The following is a 25,835-nucleotide window of genomic DNA, read 5'->3' on the forward strand; positions in this document are numbered from 1 at the left end:
TTAACTTGAAGTTTGGAAGGTAGGTTCTATCTAGAGGTAGGTGTCATTAGGTAATGCCATTTGTTTCCTGCAGGCCACGCGGGCGAAGCCGCGAGCAGAAGCTAGTAATCTATGTAACATCTCTCCTATACTTACAATCATGCAATAAATGAATAAATCTAATCTAAATCTGTTTTCCTAAAAGGAGTTTAATCGTAGCGCCTCAATAAAAACTTAGTAAACAAACGTAGTAAAAAAACTTGTAAAAAGTTTACATGAATAAAAAAACATTCTATTCTATTCTATTAGTTGAGCCTGAGTAACTTTAAAACTACACATTTTTAAATTCCCTGTTATGTGGTAACGTTCAGGTGACCAAAATTCGCCAATTTTTGCATCGGTGTTATGAGAGCAGTGGCAAGAACAAATGAATAAATTTAATTTAATTACAATGGGGCCGATTCTCTTGTACACAATCTCTAAACTAAACTAAATTAACAGGTCTAAATCTAGTGCTATCCTTTTCCGCAAGCAACATTAAGAAAGGGATAGCAATAGATTTAAACGTGCCATTTTAGTTTAGTTTAGAGATTATTAGTTTAGTTTAGAGAATAATAATTAGACAAACTTTCAAAGAACAAAGAAAATTTAATATTAAATTTATCGACACTCAAGGACCCTTAAATATAAATATTATTGGGTTTGCTGAAAAATGAAAACCCCTGAAAACAGCTCATCGCGAAAATGAACTTGAAGGAGGTCAAGTACCAGAGACAACGAAACAATCTATGGCACTAACTATTTGGTTCGTTAACATATTATACTTAATTTTTTCATGTTATATATGATTTATCAAACAGTTCTAAACAAAAACTAGCCGCAATAAAAAGCAATTCTTGTTTGAGATAGGAAAGCGGGCTTAGTGTAATCGAAACCATACCAAACTTCGATTGCTTCACCAATTACATTACTGAAAAAGTTTTAGGACTACGCTTAGAATAAGATTTTCAGTCTCACCAAACGTTGCTAGAATTCGAGAGTCGAAACACAATAACGTCAAAGTAATATGGACCTAAAGAGCCTTGAATTGAAGTCAAAAATTCAATGCCACTGATTTTAATTTCGCAGCGTTTCCGCTTGGAGCGCTGGCTGTAGATGTGTAGATAAACTTGAGCTTTAAAAGGAGGCAGATAAGATCCAGTTTAGTATAACGCGGAAGTGTTTCGAAACTCAAATACTATCAACGTTGGTGAGACATAAAATCGCGTACTAAGCGTACTGCTTTTAACGAAAACAATATACCTACAAACAAAACGTTTTTGTAAATTGGAATGGGGTTAAGTAAATTCGGAGTCCATGCTGTGATTTGGATTGCTCTACATTGCTGAAAATATATCGAAGCATTTTATCCTTTTCGACCTCTAGCAAAAACTATTGGCAAGCAAAACCTATATGCCTTTTTATTTGACTAGGGAGAGTACAAATTACAGTTAAGCAGTAATGGGTGTGATTGCGAAACTGCTTATTAGACTTTGATATATGACAATAATTAATAGCCTCAATAGCTCAACCGGTAAAGGAGTGGACTGAAAACCGAAAGGTCGATGGTTCAAACCCCGCCCGTTGCACTATTGTCGTACCTACTCCTAGCACAAGCCTGACGCTTAGTTGGAGAGGAAAGTGGAATATTAGTCATTTAACATAGCTAATAGGTATTCTTTAAAAAAAAATGTCTTGGCTACTTGGTGGAGTTTCGAATCGAGCGGCTGTGGCGGCTTCACAGCTTTTCAGCCTTCCGAGTTAATAGGCTAGGTTTAAAAAAGCGATACTATCAAGATTCAAATTTTGCAATAACTGGATTTTGTTAATCATCTACAAAAGCACAAAGAATTAATGTACGACGTCATGGAAAATCCAATATGCCATATATATGACAAGAAAAAATAAACTTCTATGGATTGAGTCTACTATCAATTGTGGTGTCCGAATTCCGAAAAAATATTATTTAAATAGAAGAAACTATAAAATAAGAAGCGTTTGTAGTGTAGATAATTTATAAGAGTAGGCAGGATTTAATTATTTGCATGATAAAACCATAAAAACGGGTAATTACTTATTAGTAATTACCATACCAAATTACGGCTTATAAGAGTTCGAACATCAACACAAACTTGCATTGTATCAAGTATCTAAGACACAAAATCACTAAATTTTTCTACGCATATTATAAATGCGAAAGTGTGTTTCTGTGTTGGTTTATTTGTTTGTCCTTCATTCACGCAACGGACCGTAGTGACTCTTTGCACGGATATAGTTAAAAACCTGGAGAGTGACAAAGGCTACTTTTCATCCCGTAAATCAATGAGTATTTACGGGATTATCCACACGAATGAAATCGCGGGCATCAGCTTTTTCAATATAATATCGGCCATACGAGGTGGTATCCCAGAAAGGATCAGATTAATTTGAATAAACCTATTGAGACGGGAATGTGTGAAAGTGGGTAAAGCGATGGAGCACGTTCTATATTATCTAGCAACCATTTCAAATACCACTATCTATAGTAGAAAAAATTGTTGGGTGTCAACTTTTTTACCCGAATACGGCAAAAGGAAGGGTTATGACGTATGATTTTAGCAGTCTATGTATGTAGGTTTGTATTTATATGTATTCCACCGTGGCGCCTAAACTACTGAGCCGATTTTGGTGAATGAGGTGTCAATCGATTATTATAGTCCGAGTGACATAGGCTACATTTTTAATGAACAAAATCAATATGGCGGATGTGGCGCCCAAAAAAGTGAGGGATAAACGTTGGGGTCTCAAGGTGCTGCAATGGCGACCTCGCACCAGAAGACGCAGCCTTGGAGAACCCCCCACTAGGTGTGGTGGACGGACGACATCAGACGAATCGCAGGGAGTCGCTGGATTCAGTGGCGTGTGGAAATCCCTACAAGAGACCTATGTCCAGCAGTGGACGTCTATCGGTTGATGATGAACATGCAGTCTCTTTGCATTATCAAGTGCACGCCACTTTTATCTAATACCTTAACTCATACGCAATAAATACGTAAGTCTATAGTATGATATAATATATCTATTGAATGGAATTCTCGGAACGACGTTAGCGAAGATCACGAGATCTTACGAGCGCTCGGAAACGTTCATTTCCGCACTGGCTATTATAGCGTCCGACTGAGAATATATTTTGTGCTATTTATTCGAAACTAGATTATCCCCGCGACTTTGTCCGCGTCGACTACACAAATTTGAAACCACTATTTTACCCCCTTAGGGATTAAATTTTCAAAAATTCTTTCTTTGCGGATGTCTAAGTCATAATACAGCTGTATGCCTTAGCCCGATCCGTCCAGTTTTATACAGTTATCGTGCACGCGTACATGTGCGCTGAGTTTGACTGACGCGTGCCGTTCAGCTGGTCGATTACGGAAAAGCTGCAGCGATTTGCGATTGGTTCAATTTATGGTATTCTTACTGCGACAATGGATTTTGGACAATTACGAAAAAGTGTTAACTATCTATAAGCCAATCAGAGGTGATTGCGATTTTTACACTACAGCTGTAATAGAACATTTTACTGTAATCGAATCGATGAGATCGATCGAATCCGTGAAGATTCGATAATTTCGCGTTGATGTCGCAAGCTCTGTTTGTTTCAATCCTTAATTGAATTCCAACAATAGATCGTTTATAACATTTCGTAAAAGAAAGTTCGCGACGGCGAATAGCCCGGCACATCCGTCGAATATTTGTAAACGAAACAGAGATAATGTGAATCTATTTATACCGCAGCCATTTCTCGTTCAAGTTCAAGGCGGCCGGCTGGAAAAATACGATCGGCATTTGAATGTATGAAATTCTTAAATTTTATTACACGTACGCACGAAATATGAATTTGAGAAGAAATCGGCCTCTATTCCATAGTTCAGAATAGATTCAAGGCTTTGAACTCTAAACAAGTAAATACTTATTATTAATTAATTACTAGATGATGCGGCCGGCTGGAAAAATACGATCGGCATTTGAATGTATGAAATTCTTAAATATTATTACACGTACGCACGAAATATAAATTTGAGAAGAAAGGCTTTGAACTCTCAACAAGTAAATACTTATTATTAACTAGCTGATGCCCGCGACTTTCCGCGTTGAATTAGGTTTTTAAAAATCCCGCGGGAACTCTTTGATTTTCTGGGATAAAAAATAGCCTATGTCTTAATCCAGGGTAAAATCTATCTCCATTCCAAATTTAATCCAAATCCGTTCAGCCGTTTTTGCGTGATTGAGTAACGAACATCCAAACATCTAAACATCCAAACATCCACACTTTCACATTTATAATGTAGGACTAGCTGATGCCCGCGACTTCGTCCGCGTGGAATTAGGTTTTTAAGGGTAAAGGAGTGGACTAAAAACCGAAAGGTCGACGGTTCAAACCCCGCCCGTAGCACTATTGTCGTACCTACTCCTAGCACAAGCCTGACGATTAGTTGGAGAGGAAAGGGGAATATTAGTCAATTTAACATGGCTAATATTCTTTAAAAAAAAAAACTTCACATGGCCAGTGGTCAGTCCGACACTACTACAAACTACATACCAACGAGATAGAGCAAATACTCATTAAGGAAACCAAATATTTGTACTCAATGCTCTCAACGGAAGCTTTGTCGCCGAAGCCAGATTCTCGATCCTCGTCAAATATTTACTGTACGAAAAAATCCCCGATACTTAGGTAGGTACATAATGTGGCTGATTATTCGTTTGACCACAATCTCTTCTAAGGTCTAAATCTAGTACCTACTATCCTTTTCCGCATGCAGCATTAAAAAGTGATCGCAAGTAGCCAATACATTTAGGCTGAGATTTAAATATATATCTCTATAAATCTCAGCCTAAATGTATTGCGATCACTTTTTTTCACGAGCACACCTTTAAGTTTGGTGATAAACAAATTATAAATTTGGCAAGTCAGCTGGATTCCTAGATAGCCGGCCGTGATGCCAGTTTTATTTAGCCGACAATGTCACTACAACTTGTTATCAGCTGTCATGCACGTGATAATGTGTAAATTGCGTTTTCTAAAAGCTATTATCTTTTGCGTTTAACGATTGTACTTCAGTGATATCAGCATTTTTATTTCTTGTTATGTAGGTACACTTACAAACAGTGTTATTTTAGAGAAAAACCTACGATAAAAATCAACCACTAAATAATAAGGTGAACAGATGAAGTAATAAAAGGAGGGTTCTTGCTTGTGATTATATACGACGACGAAAGAAATTGTACTTTTGCCATTTCTTTCAACTTGTTGTTTGTAAAAACTATTTCAGTAACCACTTTTATAAGCGAATCTCTTTTAATCACTGTTTTGATAATATTATACGAGTAGATAAAGGTCTGTTGAATAAACATTTTTCTTTCTAAAAAACTTACGTATCAATTTGACAACGATTAGTTTGACGACCTCCCTGGCGCAGTGGTGAGCGCTGTGGTCTTAATAGTGGGAGGTCCCTGGTTCGATTCCTGGCAGGGGTTTGGAATTTTATAATTTCTAAATTTCTGGTCTGGTCTGGTGGGAGGCTTCGGCCGTGGCTAGTTACCACCCTACCGGCAATGCCATTAGTTAGGTGAAAACCTGTTTACTGGCAGGTCATAGTGAAAAATATGCATTGAGCCATTACAACTGGGGTAAGAACTGCATTTATGCCTTTATGACCTGCACGCCACTGTCTGTAGGTACATATTGTGAGTACGGTCTAGTATAGTCGTACAATATAAGTACGTACTTATAACAGCAAAGGTCACGGTCTTGAAAACAATTGGTATCCCGGCCTCCCCCTGTCTCCTCTGAGCATTATTAAACTAAAAAGACTGAGAACCCGTGGCTAGTTATAAGAAGGTGTTTTTAGCAAACTAGACTTACCAGCGGGTGACGGGTTGGTTCGCAATTGTTTGAATTTTTGATGAAACTGTGTGATATATTTGGTATAATAATCATCTACTAACAATACCTCATGCATGGCACAAATAAAACTTGAAATTCGCTTTCCACCTATTAGGTGACAGCAGAATAACCTACCATTTTGTTTTTATCACTAAGATCTATATTATAATATATAAGATCAATTTTTATGAAACAGTTATAAAAAACATATTGATGAAATAAAAACAAATTCAAACTTATGGACAAGCCATTGCCGGTTCGGCTGACAGATCTAATTTGCCATATACAGATAACGCAAAAGTCACCTAACAAACTATTAGATTTTATCAAGTACAGCCTCTAAATTTTCTACCGGCTCTCGGCTCAAAATGAAGCAGGTACGAGAGCCCAAAAGATAAATTTTGATCAATGTTGTGTCCTGAGTCGTTACAAATGTAATTGTTTGAAGCGTCGGGTAAAAGTGAATTACAGACAACGAAGGAAGAATGAAATAAAATTTTGTAGCTGTACGTTTCATACAAAATAATGCCTTTAAAAACAGTGTTGTAAATAATTATTGATCATAACTTTGGAGAAATTATCTTCTAAATATATAAAAGGGAAAAGTGACTGACTACTGACTAACTGACTGATCTATCAACGCACAGCTCAATCTACTGGAAAGATCGGGCGAAATTTGGCATGCAGCTAGCTATTATGACGTATGCATCCGCTAAGAAAGGATTTTTGAAAATAAACCCCTAAGGGGTTGAATCAGGGGGTTCAAATTTATGTAGTCAACGCGGACGAAGTCGCGAGCATAAGCTAGTGTATTCTAAAGATCAAAATAATGCCAGGGAGCAAGGATCGGCGTGATTATTGCATAAATCTACTTTTTATACCGGGAAATCAAAGAGTTCCCACGAGATTTTAAAAACCTTAACACACGCGGACGAAGACGCGGGCATCAGCTAGTATAGAATATGCTCGAAAAACATTAAAGAACTAGCGCTACATAAGGTCCTAATGTAGGTAAAACAATAAGAGTCAGTGTAGTGGAAAATTACTTATAAACCTGGGAGATTAGACATCCGTTGCGGACGCTTATGTAGACTTAAGTATATGCTACCTCCACATATTAATTTGAGGATAAAGGAACATTTATATGAATGGAGTAAGATAATTATTTCGCTTTATTATTCGCTTAGTTTATTATTAATAAACTAGATGATGCCTGCGACTTCATCCTCGTGGATTTAGGTTTTCAAAAATCCTGTGGGAACTCTTCAATTTTCCGAGATAACAAGTTGCCTATGTCCTTTCCCGGGATGCAAGCTACCTCTGTACCAACTTTTGTCAAAATCGGTTGAACGGTTGAGCCGTGAAAAGCTAGCAGACAGACAGACAGACAGACACACTTTCGCATTTATAATATTATTATGGATAACAAGGTGCGGAAACGAGCGCCGACCCACCTCCTTTATGTTGTCGATGTTATGTGCGTTTACATTACTTGGCAGTTGGCACGTACAGTACGCGACAGGTTGAAATAGCAGTCGGGGTATGAGGCGGGGGGATGCCCCGGCACACCCGCATGTCACCCGCGCCCGTCCGCACCGGGTTAACGCGGGGTTGTGCGGATGTGCGGGACGTTCCCTCCCCGATATGTTCCCGCGTCGTGTTTCCCCAACAAGGCAATATTTCACGATATAAAACGAGCCCTGACGCCTTAGTCTCCCTAGAGGATACTCCTATAACGTGTAACATTTTTGGGAAAACTGAACTGGGCTCAAGTATTTTTACTGAAATCTGAGATAGGCAGGCGTCTGCCTGCATTTAGCAAGGTTATCCAAAACATTTTATTGTTGGAGGAGAACAAAGAAAGATATTACGAAACTGCAGATAGGCAGAGCTTATACATAGATACAATGATTGTATTTTTGCGTGCTAGGAGTTCGGATAAAAATGGCAGTTTCCTAAACAAGAACGTTTATTCACACACTGAGGCCGATTCTCTTGTACACAATCTCTAAACTAAACTAAATTAAGAGGTCTAAATCTAGTGCTAACCTTTTCCACAGGCAATATTTTGAAAGGGATAGCAATAGATTTAGACGTGCCATTTTAGTTTAGTTTAGAGATTGTGTACAACTGAATTAGCCACAATGTACACTAAAAGTTCACAAACACTACCACTTGAACTGAACACAAGAACACTTAGAATCGCTTTCACTTGTCACTGACTTCAATCACTTTTAGAACTGAACTGTACTGAACTTCTTCGGGTCAATCCGCGGCATCTAATTCTAATGCCGAGGACACACGCATCTATTCCAAATGCGTAGGAAATCTTAAAAGTTTATCATGTATGCGACAATGCTAAACCACCCGTGAAGCTTCCTCGGGTGTACTGTTACAGGATTTACAGGTTACAGGGACGCGTGCCGCGCGTGAACAGAATATTAACATGAGATTAAAATGTGTATAGTAGTAAAAACAGCGCAGATTTTTATATAATCCTTTATTTTTACCGTTTTATTTGAGTACATGGCCCGACTAAATTTTTGCTACAATACATCCGCTTGGATTTATTTTTATTTAAATAATAATAGCTAAGTTTATCGTGCTGACTAAAACGGGGGTTTAAACTGGTGACCTTTCGGTTTTCAGTCCGCTCCTTTAACCGTTGAGCTATCGAGGCTCTAAAGGTAGTTAGGTAGTTAGGCTCTATTTAGATAGGTAGTTAGGTACACTACTGGAGCATTTTGATTTGAAGATCGTACAAAGGATATAACCAGAACGCTAGCAAAAACGAAGACAGATGATAGCCCTGATGATTACTGGTATGATACCACAAAAAACGCTATTAAATTAAAAATAAAATAAAATTTCTTTATTTCAGACCGTGGTCCATATGGTGTTAGTAAATAGTAGTAATATTTAAAGACTTAAAACTATGTTAGTACGTATAACTTACATGTAGGTAATTAAAATAAAAACCTTAATTTAAATATTTGCCGATACGCACTGAGGCAGTGCCGCAATATGTGGCAGTCAGGCTTTTCACTAACAACCCTCAGTATGGCGTTGGTGCTCCCTTTCACTCTGCGATGCAACTCGTTTGCGCATGACTGAATAAAAGTCATCCGTGTACGCGTACGCTAATTAGTACGTAAATTAAAATAAAATCCTATATTTTGTAAAAGTTACGATATATTGTCAATAAAACATCTGACTGACGCTAGAGGTCAACGAACGTGCGCTGTACATTGCGGGTTTGACTACAAAATGAGGCAAATGGTTATTGGTATTGGAATGTGTTTAGGTAGTACATCAATAACGCTAAGTTATTGTTAGCGTTCTGGTTACACCCTGTATAGTGTAGGATTTACAATACGGGTGTTATCTTTGTAGAGAAGAACCTTGACATTCTATTTTAATGCGGTAAGAGCAAAATGACAAACAACTGTTACATCACGCGATGAGAACAATATTTTCGTATATATTATGTTTCCGTCAATCTATATATATGTATAATCTTTTGGGTTTATCGATTGTTCTTAAAAAAAATATATAAATACCTATTGGTTTTTGTTTTGGCCTGATTAGGATACGCCGTTCCAAGGCTGGGTAATTATTTTTAATAATTATACTCGTATGCAGATAAAGTACGCGACAGGTCGAGATGGCAATCGGAATGGGAACGCCCCGCACACCCGCACAGTCCCTGCGCTAACTCGGTTATTCCGGAAAATCAAACTACTCCCACAGGTTTTTTTAGAACCTAAATCCACGCGAATGAAGTCGAGGGCACCAGCTAGTATTGAATATTTTAATGCAGTTAATAATGCAGTGTTAAAGTTTAAAACAATCGCACAGAGATTATCATGGCTGATGGCCAAGTGCAAAAAGATATCGTGGTCTCTAAAATAAATATTGCGTTGCGTTCAAGTACGGAGCCGTCTAGTTATGTGACTGGATCTAATGCCAGTAAATGTGAGCTAAGAATGAATATTACAACTCCATATATAATAACTAGCAGATGCCCGCGACTTCATCCGCGTACTGGTTTCACATGAGATCTGAAATTTTCCCGCTGCAAAAGGCCTCACTTACCTACTCACTCAGTCTCACCTTAAGACACGGAACCCAGAATACCTAAATGCCAATTTTCATATCGCTAACTTCAAAAACGTAGGATTTTCATATAACCCTTCCACCCCCATTTTACTCCCTTAGGGGGGGGATTTAGTTAGATCCTTTCTTATCTGATACTTTCCCCCTAGAAATAGCCTACATTTCAAATTTCAAGTAAAAATTGTTAAAACTTTTCTATTAAAACATTGCCCCCCTATTTTACCACCCTTATGGGGGAATTTCCCAAATTAAATTATACAGATTTTTATTATTTAAAGCTAATAACCTAAATGTCGATTTTCACGTCTCTAACTCCAAAAACAAAGGACTTTCATATAACCTTCGACCCCCCCCTTTCGCACGCTTAGGGGGGGAATTTTTCAAAACCGTTTCTTAGCTGACACCTACGTCCTATAAAGAACCTACCTTCCAAATTTCAAGTTTGTAGGCTTTATAGTTTCTGAGATTTCGTGATTAGTCAGTCAGTCAGTCAGTCAGTCAGTCAGTCAGTCAGTGAGTGAGTGGTATTTCTCTTTTATATTACAAAAATAATAATATAGCAGGGAAAAGGTATAGTAGGTTAACTCTAAAAACGTGTAGGTACCTACGTAAATCTTCACTTTATAATTATTTTTAACCGACTTCAAAAAAAGGAGGAGGTTCTCAATTCGTCGGAATCTTTTTTTTTTTTTTTTTTTTTTTTATGTATGTTCCCCGATTACTCGAAAACGCCTGGACCGATTTTGAAAATTCTTTTTTTGTTTGAAAGGGTATACTTCAAAGTTGGTCCCATTTCAATTTGGTGAAGATCTGATGAACATCTTCGAAGATAGATACTGGAACTCCTCAACTCAACGGATAAGAGTAAATTGCTCGCGATCATAATTCCATGGGGCCACTAAAAATTGTGAAATAAAAATTGTTTACAAAAAAAATAAAAACCGACTTCGTTACACAAACACTAAAAATTGAAAAATAATTTAATTTATTACCGATTATATTATGTATACAAGAGTTAATATAGTTCCATAATAATATTTTTTGGGGTCGGTGCCAATGAGGTGCCATTGTGGAGTCCCATAAAAATATGAAGTCTAGACGATTCGCGCAGCTAAAGCTAATTGGCACCGGCACCAAAAAGTATTATTATGGAACTATATTAACTCTTGTATACATAATATAATCGGTAATAAATTAAATTATTTTTCAATTTTTAGTGTTTGTGTAACGAAGTCGGTTTTTATTTTTTTTGTAAAAAATTTTTAAATGACGGCAGCAAATCAGCATAAGAAAATAAACTGACATCGTTCTTATTTTCATAATACCCCCTAGTTTGTACAAACAACACTTATGTTGAGTACTATACCTTACATAATAGATATAGTCAATACCGCCGGTAATTACAACTTACTATTGATGGCTGATTAGCAGGAGTTTTCTACAGCTTGGCATGATTGATTTCAACTGTCTAAATCTAGGTCCTCTATCAAATTACTTGCATGCAATAAATATTGCTCATACTCGTGTAAACTCTTTTCAAGGTTATCTTGGAAGCCGCTTGCAGAAGCAACTTGTGATAGAAATATTGCTCGTAGTGTAAACAGTTCTGCAATTACTTGCGGAATAACTTGCAAGAAGTTCTTGCTAGTCTAAACTTCGCTTAAGAAACATAGATTGAGTTTTATATACATGTGCTGCCATCTATTGGATCTACGCGGAACTATTACAGTGGTGGTGGTAACCGACGACAGTCATTGTTAGAACACTTTTCTCAAGATGGCGTAATACACACGAGACTGTTTAAAAAAAATTAATGTCGATTCAAGACACGATGAAAGTGTAACTAAAATTAAAACTACCTATGCTTGGGGACAGAATAAAATTTATTTGTACTTATGTGATTTGTTATTTTCATTTATGTATCACGATAAAGTTTTTCCAATATTTGTAAATAATGAAATAAAATAAAAATCAATACCTACCAACTACCAACATAAAAAAGCATCGTAGAAAATAACTATTTCTAAGTATGTACAACATTCTAGAAAAATATTTCAGTGACTGGTTTGAAGGATACTAAAGAAATGTTTTAGGTGGTTTAAACCCTAACGGAAATTTTCAAGTTATTTTATAGATACACATAGCATCTGCACCTATCTTTTCCGTTTCCTAAAGAATAGGTGGTGAGTGTGTTTGTCTTTGTAGTTTAAATAAATAAAAGTTTATTCAGCTCACAAAACATGAGAAACAAAATATATAAACCAAATGTTAAATATTAAAAAATTAAAACTAGGTAAACTTAAAACTACGAGCTCAACAGTACTAAGAACAAAAATGATGTCTCGTTTGAGCTGAAAGGGCTACTGCCTCAGCATGATACTGCAGTATTTGACTACTGCAGCGCTGATGTTCAGACAGAGCCCTGTTTAGTATAACAACATTCACAACGTAACAAGCAAAGATGAATTATTTATTATCAGTAAGAAAACAACTTACATGATTTGAATTGTTGTGCCAAAGACGCGCTGTCCGCTGCGTGGTGGTACTCGTAGAGCGAACGACCAACTAGTTCCTCGGATTCGAATCCTAGGCTGTTTGTTAACCTGCAACGAAAAAAAATAGATTTTTACTTGGTAGTGTTACCACAGAATCCTGACTAATATTATAAAGGCGAAAGTTGTATGTGTGTGTGTGTGTGTGTGTGTGTGTGTGTGTGTGTGTGTGTGTTTCTTACTCCTTCACGCAAAAACTACTGGACGGATTTGGCTGAAATTTGGAATGGAGATAGACTATACGGATTAGCACATAGGCTACTTTTTATCCCGGAAAATTAACGAGTTCCCACGGGATTTTGAAAAACGTAAATCCACGCGGACGAAGTCGCGAGCATCAGCTAGTATTTAATAAGCACCTCTCTTTCTATCGCGTACCTCTGATCTCTCTCTCTCTACTAGGAGATAAGAGTTACGCGAGAGCCTTCAAAGGACTGATCGACCGTAGGTAGTTACTCTGGTCATGAAGTGACTCCAGCCTAGAGGAAAGAGGAACTAAAATAGAAAGAAAGAATCGTTTATTTTAAATATGTAAGGGTAATATAAAATATATTTAAAAGGATTATAATTTTAAGGAAATTGGCTGATGACATTTCAAAAAGACAAGAATTCAGGTCAGCAACTCAAAAATATAACTTGTCTTTGCAATGCTATTTGCAATTGGACATACAGATTAACAAAGTTTTGTCTACTAAGTATCATGAAAGATATTTCTTCTTCATATCGACCACAGAATCATAATAAAAAAATCTTTAATAAATAATATAAAAATTTCTATTAATGACATTACAAATTGTCTGAACTTTTGAATAACTTAATATTATTTCTTACTTTGCATCACAGTTATAATATAAAATAGGAGAAATTAAATAATAAAGCCTAATGACACCTTGAGGTCATTCCCAATGTGACCTAAAGCCCTTATGTTTAGGTTATGTTTACCGGTATCTCTGCAGTTAACCTTGAATGACCTACTGCCTTCTGAATCACGCCTTTCACCAACATACCATACGATTCCACAACACACACATATACTAAGTAATCCTGACGATAAATGTATGAATTCTTTGTTTAATTCAAAATTAAAAAACTTACAGCATTTAAAAACCCCGCCAAATCCATCCCGAATTCGCTCACAGAAAAAAACTGAAATCAATAACTTAAACTTTCAAACAACACAAGCACATATCACTCACAAATATTCACAGGAACACAACACTCGGAAATAACACCACGAATCCAACACAACATCCATGCATTATCGCGTACCGAGTACAACTACAAAACCGCGAAATCGCTTCATGTTTAACCTACAAAATACATTTGAAGGTGATATTTTTGTTGATATAACGCCGCCGAGTAGAGTAACGCGTTCTGAAGGTCGCAGGATGCCGATATGAACGTTACCTAAATTTTGCCAGGTAATACGAATGTTCTATTGTTGTTGAGCGCCATCTCGTAACATGTATAGGAACTAGTGTGTGACATTAATGGTTTGTTTACCGTCGAAAAATTGCAACAGGTAGGACCATGGAATTCTCGTCTGGCACGTATCCTTGAGATTATTCTATTTCTTTTTAAACTTTATTGCGTCTAAACGGAGCTAACGATTGAAACCTTGGTTTATTCATCCAAGGTTTTTTAACTACTGGAGCTAAATGTATTATCAAATATCAATTTGAGGGGACCTTTAAAAGATCAATGTTTATATAGATTTTTATTTAGCTAAACTACGTCTATTAAACATCTTCGAGATAGATATGCCTGGCAAACCTGTCAAAACTACATAAGCCGCATAATCTTAGAACTTCCTTTAAGTAAACTTTCACGATTAAATAGAAAATTCATGTCTTTTGAGAATAGTCTCATCACACGGCGATTAGACAGTGCCTCTGGGTTCTTATCAATTTACAGTGGCGCCGATTCTGTTGTCTTTCTATAAACTAAATTAAGAGTATCTGCATCTCTTCCTTTTTAATATTGCTAAAAAGGACAGATCATGAATTTTACATTTAAAGACTCTAAATTTTAGTGCACGCTACAAATTTAAACATTACGCTCGAGACTGGCAGCTAAAGTCACGAGGTTTGACAGCTCTAAATAAATTTTAAAACTGTTAAACTGGGTCTGTCCTTTTCACATTACATTAGTAAGAAGAGGATGCGAATACTCTAAAATTTAGGTGTGCTCAGAATCAGTACCACTGTGTAACTTGAAGTCCCGCAAAATGCTAATGCGCGTGGCCGCCATTTTTCGTGACGTCAGCACTAGACTGAAGTTTCGAGCTGATAAAAATAAATAAAATAAATAAAAATCTTTTTTATTCAAATAAACTTTTACAAGTACTTTCGAATAGTCGGATGCATCTACCACTGGTTCGGAATGCCTTTCCTACCGAGAAGAACCAGCAAGAAACTCGGCGGTTGCTCTTTTCAAATATTTGATATAAGTACAAGATTATGCCATGTATACAAAAGTATTTGCAGTCCTGTGCGTTGCTGGAACGAGCTGCAGGTCAAATCCACGCTCTTTTATCATTTAGATAATCTTCAATTGTGTAATATGCTTTTTTTTTAGGAGCATATTTTATATTATATTTTCGTTTCGGCTGACGTCAAATTGACGTCATTTCGATGTTAATGAGACATGGTTCCAGGGCAATAGCGATTTGCGGGACTTATAATCTGCAATGTTTGGATTTTATATAACAAAAATGACTTACCCTTCGTCCGTATATGTAAACTTCATGTCCAAACTGTGTTTAGTAAGGAACGTCATGCTGTTGAGTGGAGTCTCGATATTCGAAGGATGTGGTATCGGCCTGCCTACAGCTACTAGCGCACCCGTGTTGGTGTAGCTTTTTACTTCTTTCTTTTCTTCATCTGAATCAGTGCTGAGGTCTTGATCCTTTGTTTTTTCTTCGGTAGGAGTTATCATGTGACCGGTGACGTGGATGACCTGTTAATAAAAAGAAAAAAATGTCAATCATCGTTTTGTTACAATATATTAGCTCATGCTCGCGACTTCGTCCGCGTCGACTACAAAAATTTCGAACCCCCTTAGGGATCGAATTTTCAAAAATCCTTTCTTAACGGATGCCTACGTCATAATAGCTATCTGCATGCAAAATTTCAGCCCGATCCGTCAAGTAGTTTGAGCTGTGCGTTGATTGATCATTGAGTCAGTCAGTCATTCAGTCACCTTTTCCTTTTATATATTTAGACTAAGAATTTTGGATGCTATAATAATGATTAGTTTTCGATTTTAATATTTTTGAGTTCTGATAACATTACATTGATTAAAAAAACCGGCCAAGTACGAGTTAAAGTACGATTTAGGTTCTTTAAAATCCTGTTCCCAAGGTGATTCTCTAACTCAGTGTGTAACACTGAATGATAGCCACCGAGCTCAAATTGACTATGGTTGGTTTAGAGGACAAATCAGGATAAAAAGTTTATCCAGCTAAACTTCCCGTTATTGTCGTTTCCAGTTAATTTATGCATACCGTAATTTTATTCACACTGTACCTAAGTACTGCATCATAATGACGAGTCGCTTTTATTTTTATACCCATTATTATGTAGGCTAGTAGACTGTTGTTATAGTTAACTATGAAATTTGATAGACACGTGTATTACCAGCACGCAAGGCAAGATTAAGTGTTCGCTGACGTTGTTATTATTAGAAAAACGTGTGGAAGTTTTACGCTGACATGATAATAATTTCATTACGCAGTTATTTTTTGTTTACTAAAATATAGCAAATGGATTTTAAGTTAAAGCGTGTTAGTAGCGTTGGCCCGCGGCTAATGACCGCCCCTGCAGCAAAACCGTACCGCCAAGCAATTTATCGTTCCGGTACAATGCCCGGGGGGGGGGGGGGGCAACGCAGTGCCCGTGTGGACCCAATACTAAAATCAATGTATTGGGCCTCAACCTTTATGCTATGCTTGCATGCTTTATGCTTTAGCTTATGCTCGCGACGTCGTCTGCATGGACTACATAAATTTCTTTCGTACTCTTTAAAAAAACTCACCCTCCAAATTTTATATTGTCTACGACCAGCGGTGTAGGCTGTGCGTTGATATATAAGTCAGTCAGTCAGGACTCTTAACAAGTTAACGCGCTTCCATATTCGCTTCATCGCTTCCATCCCCTATTTTACTACCTCAAGAGTTGAATTTTCCGAAATCCTTTCTTAAAGGATGTCTACGTCATAATAGCTTCCTGCATGCTAAATTTCAGCCCAATCCGTGAGTCAGTCAGACACCTTTTCCTTTTATATAATATTATATTTATATAATTCTACCAGCGACCCTTGGCAATGGGAGAGGTACATCAGAAAATGTCCGTCCGGTACGTCCAATTTCAATTCGTACAATAACGGTTTACTAGAGTTTATTAGCGTAACCAAACATCTTTAAGGTCATTTGCAGTTAGAGTTTGAACAACACGTGTTCTAGCCTAATTATATTTTATGTATTCTCAAAATGCGGCGCCATTCCTAGAATTCAGTTAGTAACGATGACGTCAAGTAATGATCTTAGACATTTTGCTCAAATTATATTGCGGCTAACGGACCGTTTCACAATATTTTAAAAACTTACATATTATTTTGAACAAAACTGAGATTTTGAAGAGAATTTTCACTTGCTTTAACGGTGAAGGAATACATCGTGAGGAAACCTACATACCTACGAATTCTCCAAAATGCCAGCGGTATGGACTATGGCCTTCCTTCTCTTCTTCCTCAACTTAGCGTTTTCCGACGTAGGTGGGGTCCGCTTTCCTACATTTTGCTGCCCACTTTGCCCAGTCTTGAACATCCGATTTACGCTGTCTATTGACTCTCAAGTCTGCATTCACGACGTCCAGCCAGCGCTTTTTAGCGCAACCTCGGAATTGGACGGGTGTGGTCTAAACTTTCCTAATGGGGATCCACAAGCAAAACTGATCTCAGAGGGCACCACAAGAGGTCCTATAAGACTTAGGAGGTTTTATAAATTATGTTTACATAAGAATATTTTTTTTAATTATGGCGTTTGAGAGCTCTGAATAGCTGCTGCGCGATTGCGGGAGAATGACAGCTACAATGTCACGATCGCAATCATCTCTGATTGGTTAACGTGCGCTCACTATTGGCTACAATGCATTGTTGCAACAAGAATCGCACAAATTCAGCCAATCAGAACAATTGAGATTATAATAATGATTGATGCAGGTTTTAGACAATCGCCCTACAGTAGAATGACAGCTACAATGTCACAATGATTTGATTGACGCTCGCTCACTATTAGCTATAATGCATTGTTGCAACAAGAACAGCACAAATTCAGCCAATCACAACAATTGAGATTGTAATAATGATTGATGCAGGTTTTACGAAACCACCCTACCGGTTCCACAGATGATACTAGCTCTATGGCCGGTTCGCTTGTGCACCACCTATCGGGACAAATTGGCAGATCGGATCCCTATTCTAAGAAAAGACCTGTGTTCAGTAGTGGGCCAGCGATGGGTTGAGATGATGGTGAACTCGGTAGTACTTAGTAGGTACCTTGTAAGAAGCCGATTTGAGATGCACATTCCTCCCCTTGCTAGTGAGTGTGCATTTGAGACGTAGAAGTAAGTCGCGCCTCCCGTCGTTGCCTGCGCGCAAAGACTCGCGGATCTCGTCGTGGTCACAGGGGTGACTGAACTCGAACACACTTTGCCCCATTATCTCCATCTGAAACAGGTATAAAAAAACATCACCATCAGTAACCCCATGGAACTATGAATCAGCTGTGAGTAAGCCACCTATTTTTATTGTGTATTTGCAATAAATCAGTACCCTTATAAACTAGCTGAATCCTGCGACTTCGTCCGCGTGGATTTACGTTTTTTTAAATCCCGCGGGAACTCTTTGATTTTTCGGGATTGTTGTCGTTGCTTGGTACCTACAACATGAATTCACTATGAACACTTCCTGAATCTTGATAACTCAGGCGGGCAGTAACCCTGCAGCATCAGGATTAAGGAGTTGAATCCAGAATTTTTATGTGACCACGACGTAAACTTTTTTTGTTGATTTAAAAAAAAAATGCAAATCGGTCCAGAAACCTCGAAAAAATCGATGTAGAAAAAAGAACCACCTCCTTTTTGACAGTCGGTTAAAAACCGATGACCTTGAAATATTTACGGATCTTTAAAATATCCCCTTTCTAACAAAAAAAGAATGAATGAAATCGGACTACGCGTTAATGAATTACAACTCAGTATACATTTTAACTTACCAGGACCATACTTTAAAATAGAACGCGGAGTAAAACAAGGTGACCCATTATCTCCCAAACTATTTATATCTGTTTTGGAGAGCATCTTCAGGAAATTACAATGGGAAGATAAAGGCATTAAAATAAATGGGAAATATTTATCTCATTTAAGGTTTGCTGACGATCTAGTCATACTCTCGGAAGACCCAAAAGACCTACAATATATGTTAGAATCGCTTAACCAAGAAAGTATGGCTATGGGACTGGAAGTGAACGAGAGTAAAACTAAAGTAATGACAAACAGCGACCGAATACCAATTGTTATTTCTAGTTCAATAATAGAATATGTCGAAGACTACATATACCTTGGTCACCTTATTTCATTCAAGTCTTGCACAGAAAAAGAAACAAATCGAAGAATAAAAAATACGTGGAACAAATACTGGGCAATGAAAGAAATTTTCAAAGGAAATCTACCGACCAAACTCAAAACAAAAGCTATGGATACCTGTCTCACACCCTGTCTGACTTATGCCGCACAGACCTGGCCCCTAACTAAGAAAACCTTAGACAAGGTAAGCAAATGCCAAAAAGGAATGGAACGCAGTCTCTTAAACTTAAAATTGAAAGACAGAGTAAAAAATGTTACCATAAGAAATTCCATACCATTCTTCGCTCCAAATGGAAATGGGCAGGCCACATACAAAGAGTTGCGGACGAAAGGTGGTCACATACAGTCACAAACTGGTACCCACGAGACTCAAAACGTAGAAGAGGCCGACCTTTCAAAAGATGGAGGGACGACATAGTCAGAGTGGCAGGAAAAACATGGTCGAGAGTAGCTAAAGATAGAAAGAAGTGGCTTCTAATGGAGGAGGCTTTTACCGCCCTAGGCGGTCCTTACAATGAAACCCATTATACTAACATAGTTATTTAAGAATAAGAAACATAGTTACTAACCTACTAATAATTCTTTTATTTTTTATTTTTATTAATTATGCACTGTATTGGTAATAAGGAAAATATTGTAAGGAGAAAATAAAGCTATTTTTATTTTATTTTATTTTATTTTATACATTTTAACTTTCGTCCCCTCTCCTACGGGAACCATGCTGAATTTCGGGATAAAAAGTATCCTATATTCTTCCTCATAGTATGACCTCAAATCGTACCAAGTTTCATTGGAATCCATTCAGTAGTTTCAGCGTGATGCCCGGCCGTGATACAGACAGACAGACAGACAGACAGACAGACAGACAAAAATGAAAAAAATTACAGTTTTGGGTTCAGTATCGATTATAGAGTGCCCTCGAAAAAAAATTTTCAAAATATCTTCAATGTACAGAATTTGACCTGTTACAGTTTTATTATAAGTATTGATGCGAAAGTGTGTTTGTGTGTTCAACTCTCTACCTATTACGGTTCATGAGTGGCGAGATAGCCCACTGACAGACGGACGGACGGACGGAAAGGTGGGCGCAAAGCGGAGTCTAGTAATAGGGATCCGTTGGCACTCTTCGGTGCATGTACTGCAACCTTGGACATAAACCTTTTCCAAAATGAGACGCAACTATATTATAGAGTAAATTTTTGCAATTTTGATCGACTATTTTACGCAAATAAAGCAATAGTTTTTTAAATGCTACGTAATGAATACTTGCCTATTCGAAATTGTAAAAATGTACCTAGTCAGCCTAGAATGAAATACTAGGCGTGCCTTTTAAGTTCTGTCGTTTCCATATTTCCCGGCAATTTTGAATTTGGAACTGTTTTATATTCGAATGTGTTTAAATTTTGAATCTCAAAACAGTTGAAAGTATTAGGATTAATGCTATTGTTTAGTCACAGCGTCGATTCGAATCTGTCAGGTTACGTACGAAAATGAATCTTTCTAAGGAAAATGTTCGTGCAATAATTTTCTACAACTTTAGAAGAGGCATGACACGGCTTCATTGTTTCGAAGAGCTAACATCTGTGTTCAGTGATGAAGCCCCATGTCATCATCACCATCATGGGCTTCATCACTGAACACAGATGAAGCCCCATGTCTGCGGACTGTCGAACGCTGGTATTTAGAATTCCAGCGTGGACATACTAGTGTTAGTGACTAATCTCGCGAAGGACGCCCAAAATTCGCCTTCACTGAAGATAACATCATTGCTGTGAGACAACTAATTGTCGAAGATCGTCATGTGACGTATCGAGAGATAGAGGCTCTATTAGGCATCTCAGGGACAACGATTCAGAAGATCTTGCATGAAGCGCTTGGTGTGAGAAAGCTAGTTTGCCGTTGGATACCGCATCTGCTTTCCGACGATCACAACGCGGCCCGCGTCAGATGGTGTGAGAAAACTCTGCAAAGGTTCAACCGAGGAGAGTCAAATCACGTCTACGACATCATCAGTGGTGACGAATCTTGGATCTATGCTTACGATCCTGATTCCAAACAACAATCTACAATCTGGGTCTTTCAAGACGAGCCAAAGCCGACTAAAGTTGTTCGTTCTCGAAGCACTTCAAAGAAGATGGTGGCCACGTTCGTTGGAAAAACCGGCCATGTTGCGACTATTGCACTTGAAGATCGTAGAACGGTTAACGCAGAGTGGTATACCACAGTTTGTTTACCACAAGTCATCGCCGAACTTCGAAAATCTAACTCAAAGCGACGCATCATCCTGCACCACGACAACGCAAGCTCACACCGGGCTCGTCAAACGATTGAGTATTTGAAGCAGGAAAAAGTAGAAATTCTTGACCATCCTCCATACAGTCCTGACCTAAGCCCTAACGATTTCTTTACATTTCCTAAAATTAAGAAAAGTCTTCGTGGTCAAAGGTTCCAGTCCGGTGAAGAAGCAGTCGACGCTTTCAAGTCAGCCATTTTGAACACCCCCACTTTAGAGTGGAATAAATGTTATAATAACTGGTTTGAGCGAATGGAAAAGTGTATTAAGCTACGTGGTGAATACTTTGAAAAACAATAAAAAGTACTATAAGGTTCTAGTTGTGTTTTTTTCTTCAAACGACAAAACTTAAAAGGCATGCCTCGTATGATACAAAAATTTATTTATGTCAATAATTTGTCACGTATGTATTCTTTAACGCACTGAACACCACAAAAACAAAAGGGCAGATTACATAAGAAAAATTAAAATGTTTGTACCTACCTACAATATGGCGGTCTTATCGCTACCGAGCGATTTCTTCCAGACAATCTTAATCTATATATGTATTATGTTTATTTAAAACGATAATGGCGCTGATTCCGTTTCCGATTCCGAATTTTACATTTAAAGACTCTAAATGTTAGTGTACGCTACAAATTTAAACAATAGGTTCGCGACTGGCCGCTAAAGTCACGAGGTTTGACAGCTCTAAATAAAATTTAAAACTGTCAAACTGTCTGTCCTATTCATATTACGTTAGTAAGAAAAGGATGCGAATACTCTAAAATTTAGGTGTGCTCAGAATCAGTACCAATGGCTCGCGACTTCGTCCGCGTGGACTAGACAAGTTTCAAACCCCTATCCCACCCCCTTAGGGGTTGAATTTTCAAAAATCCTTTCCTACATATACCTACGACATAATATCTATCTGCATGCCAAATTTCAGCCCGATCCGTCTAGTAGTATGAGCTGTGCGTTGATAGATCAGTCAGTCATTCAGTCAGTCAGTCACCTTTTCCTTTTATATATTTAGATGTAATCATTTCGGCTTTAACGAATATAAATCAATGGTCTCGGACGGAAATTACAGGACCAAATCAGAAAAATCATGGGATCAAACCCAATCCGTTGCACAACACCTGTCGTACTACTCTCTTAGCGCAACGCAACAATCTTACTCGTAGTTATTCAGCTAAAATCAAAATATTAGAGTATAATATCGAAATATCCTCCCAACAAAGCTTATGAAGGTGACTTTGACTTCAAAGGAAATACAAGCTCCTTTGAAGTAGGAAATATTAAAAGGTACCCTTTGATGCAGTTATGAAATACAAGTTTAATCTAAACGTAACTGACTGATAGTCTCATATAGAGGCGAATAAAACGTAATATTAAACGTAAAATGTACAATTTAAAAAGCATATTGTTTATTGTAGAGTACCTACAATAAACAATACTACCTCTTTCTTCTTTTCTCTAATCAAAACAAAAGCCGTCATCTAATAGCCGAACTTAATAAATAATTAGGTATCTGTAATCGGCCGATACTTAAGCCTAATAAAATATTTCTGAATCAACGCAAGGAAGGAAACCATTTGTTTGATAAATCCTTAGCACTACATCAAAACACGTTAACTTAGGCTGAGATCTACAGGAGTTAAAACGAGACAGATTTATGTGAGAGATAAAGGAGAGATATAGCTCTGTCTCGTTTTTACTCTGTCTTAAGTCTTACCTAAGTCAGAGTGCGCTTTATAGATCTCACCCTTAGTGTCTTCTAAAATATAAGCAACCCTGGCTTAGAAAGGGTTCAAGGGAAGTTAAAGTTGACTTTTCGCGGATTTGCGGACAAAATCGATGGACAGGCTGCATGACAAATGTTTTATCGGATGTCTAAGAAGTACCATCCAAAATTAATTGTTGGATTTCCCAAATCAATACAATAACAGCCATTGACGCAATGCATATATTAAAATGCACACCATCGATCCGTTTTAAGAATACTAAATTCGCAGAAGGCTATGCGTCGCTATCGGCGTGAATTAGTAAATAGTTTCAATTACGGCTAAAAAGGGTAAAGCGGTTAAATACATACTAACATTGTAAATGCTAAAGTGTGTCTGTCTGTCTGTTTGCTAGCTTTTCACGGCCCAGCAGTTTAATCGATTTTGATGAAATTTGGTACAGAGTTAGCTTACATCCCAGGGAAGGACATAGGCACTTTTTATCCTGGAAAATCAAAGAGTTCCCATGGGATTTCGCAACTGTTTTCAGAATACCGAGAGGTGTCTTAGAATTCTTAATACCAAGGACATGTATCTTTTTTTTCTTTTTTTTTTTTAAAAGAATATTAGCCATGTTAAATGACTAATATTCCCCTTTCCTCTCCAACTAAGCGTAAAGCTTGTGCTAGGAGTAGGTACGACAATAGTGCAACGGGCGGGATTTGAACCGTCGACCTGTCGGTTTTCAGTCCACTCCTTTACCAGTTGAGCTGTTAAGGCTATTTATGATGAATAAGAATAGAATAGAATAGAATAGAAAATAGAAATATTTTTTATTCAGTTAAACTTATACAAGTAGGTACCTAGGTACTATCTATCAAGGAACCACTAGGTACCTAAGAGAAAAGTGTCCATACCTGAGATACGCCAAGATGGTCTGCAATATTTTCGCTGCAGTACACGATGTCGCCTTGCTGCGACAACACCAGCACAAACCCGTCCAAAGCGTTCATGTATGAAAGCTCAGATTGCACCTCCTCTAAGCCTTTAGGGCTCTGCAATTTGGGCGCTTCCTTATCTTCGGGCACTGTAAAATAAAACAATTTTAACGTAAGTAATGTCGTATAGAAGCAGGCGTTACTTTGCGGAAGTCCATGATATACTATGAACCAAAAGCTTAAGCGGCTTTCAGCGGATTATACAAAATTAAGCTTTTGGTTCATTGTAAGTAATATCATTACAGGAGTCCATACTAATATTATAAATGGGAAAGTGTGTCCGTCTGCTAGCTTTTCACGGCCCAAAAGTTTAAGCAATTTTGATGAAATTTGGTACAAGCATATCCCGGACATAGGCTACTTTTCATCCCGGAAAATTAAAGAGTTCCCACGCGATTTTTAAAAACCTAAATCTACGCGGACAAAGTCGCGGGCATCATCTAGTATGGATGTAAGCAGACAACTGACGATTAGAGAGTTAGTAAGATGCTTGATAAGAATGGTAGGTGTCTTACACACAATACACACACCTTACCATATTTAAAATCTTCTTTTAAGTAAAGTTCCTTTGACAATTGAATTAACAGTTATGACCAAACTAATATCTACCCACTTTAGACAGTTTTTGAGGAAAAATTCTTGCATTTATTTATTGTCTTTCTTTTTAACAGCGTGCCTTATTTGTTTGACAGTTAAATATTGGGAATGTAAATAAACCCGACCGGATCCCAATTTAAAACTGGAGTTGATGACGTCATAGTGCGGTTTCAAAGCTTGAATTTTAAAGTGTGGAGTGACGCGTGCCCAACTTCCAAATAACTCGGATATTGCGGTCGCATTAACAAAAGGAAAACGTATTTTTAACCGACTTCAAAAAAAGGAGGAGGTTCTCAATTCGTCGGAATCTTTTTTTTTTTTTTTTTTTTTTTTTTATTTTTTATGTATGTTCCCCGATTTCTCAAAAACGCCTGGACCGATTTTGAAAATTCTTTTTTTGTTTGAAAGGGTATACTTCAAAGTTGGTCCCATTTCAATTTGGTGAAGATCTGATGAACATCTTCGAAGATAGATACTGGAACTCCTCAACGGATAAGAGTAAATTGCTCGCGATCAGTGTAACAGCTTAGTAAACAGTAGATTTTTAACCAGTCATAGCATAATTCCATGGGGCCACTAAAAATTGTGAAATAAAAAATTTTTACAAAAAAAATAAAAACCGACTTCGTTACATAAACACTAAAAATTGAAAAATAATTTAATTTATTACCGAATATATTATGTATACAAGAGTTAATATAGTTCCATAATAATATTTTTTGGGGTCGGTGCCAATGAGGTGCCATTGTGGAGTCCCATAAAAATATGAAGTCTAGACGATTCGCGCAGCTAAAGCTAATTGGCACCGGCACCAAAAAGTATTATTATGGAACTATATTAACTCTTGTATACATAATATATTCGGTAATAAATTAAATTATTTTTCAATTTTTAGTGTTTATGTAACGAAGTCGGTTTTTATTTTTTTTTGTAAATTTTTTTTATTAATAAAATTATTGTTAACATATTGTACTTGGCGCTTAAA

The 25,835-nt window shown here is 37.3% G+C and overlaps 1 protein-coding gene across 6 annotated transcripts in view; it reads right to left on the bottom strand.

Moving 5' to 3' along the window:
• The window catches only part of LOC117990690 (hypoxia-inducible factor 1-alpha-like), a 111,630-nt gene that overhangs the window by 58,162 nt on the left and 27,633 nt on the right, over window positions 1-25,835 (bottom strand). For all 6 annotated transcript variants that reach the window (XM_034978163.2, XM_034978160.2, XM_034978161.2 and 3 more), the window contains 4 exons: window positions 24,173-24,342; window positions 18,169-18,339; window positions 15,335-15,570; window positions 12,557-12,663 (listed from right to left, as the gene is read on the bottom strand). In XM_034978163.2, the coding sequence (XP_034834054.1) occupies window positions 12,557-12,663; window positions 15,335-15,570; window positions 18,169-18,339; window positions 24,173-24,342 (684 nt within the window). The remainder of the gene's footprint in view (window positions 1-12,556; window positions 12,664-15,334; window positions 15,571-18,168; window positions 18,340-24,172; window positions 24,343-25,835) is intronic.

This window comes from Maniola hyperantus, chromosome 18 (genome assembly GCF_902806685.2).
Source record: "Maniola hyperantus chromosome 18, iAphHyp1.2, whole genome shotgun sequence".
NCBI lineage: Eukaryota > Metazoa > Arthropoda > Insecta > Lepidoptera > Nymphalidae > Maniola > Maniola hyperantus.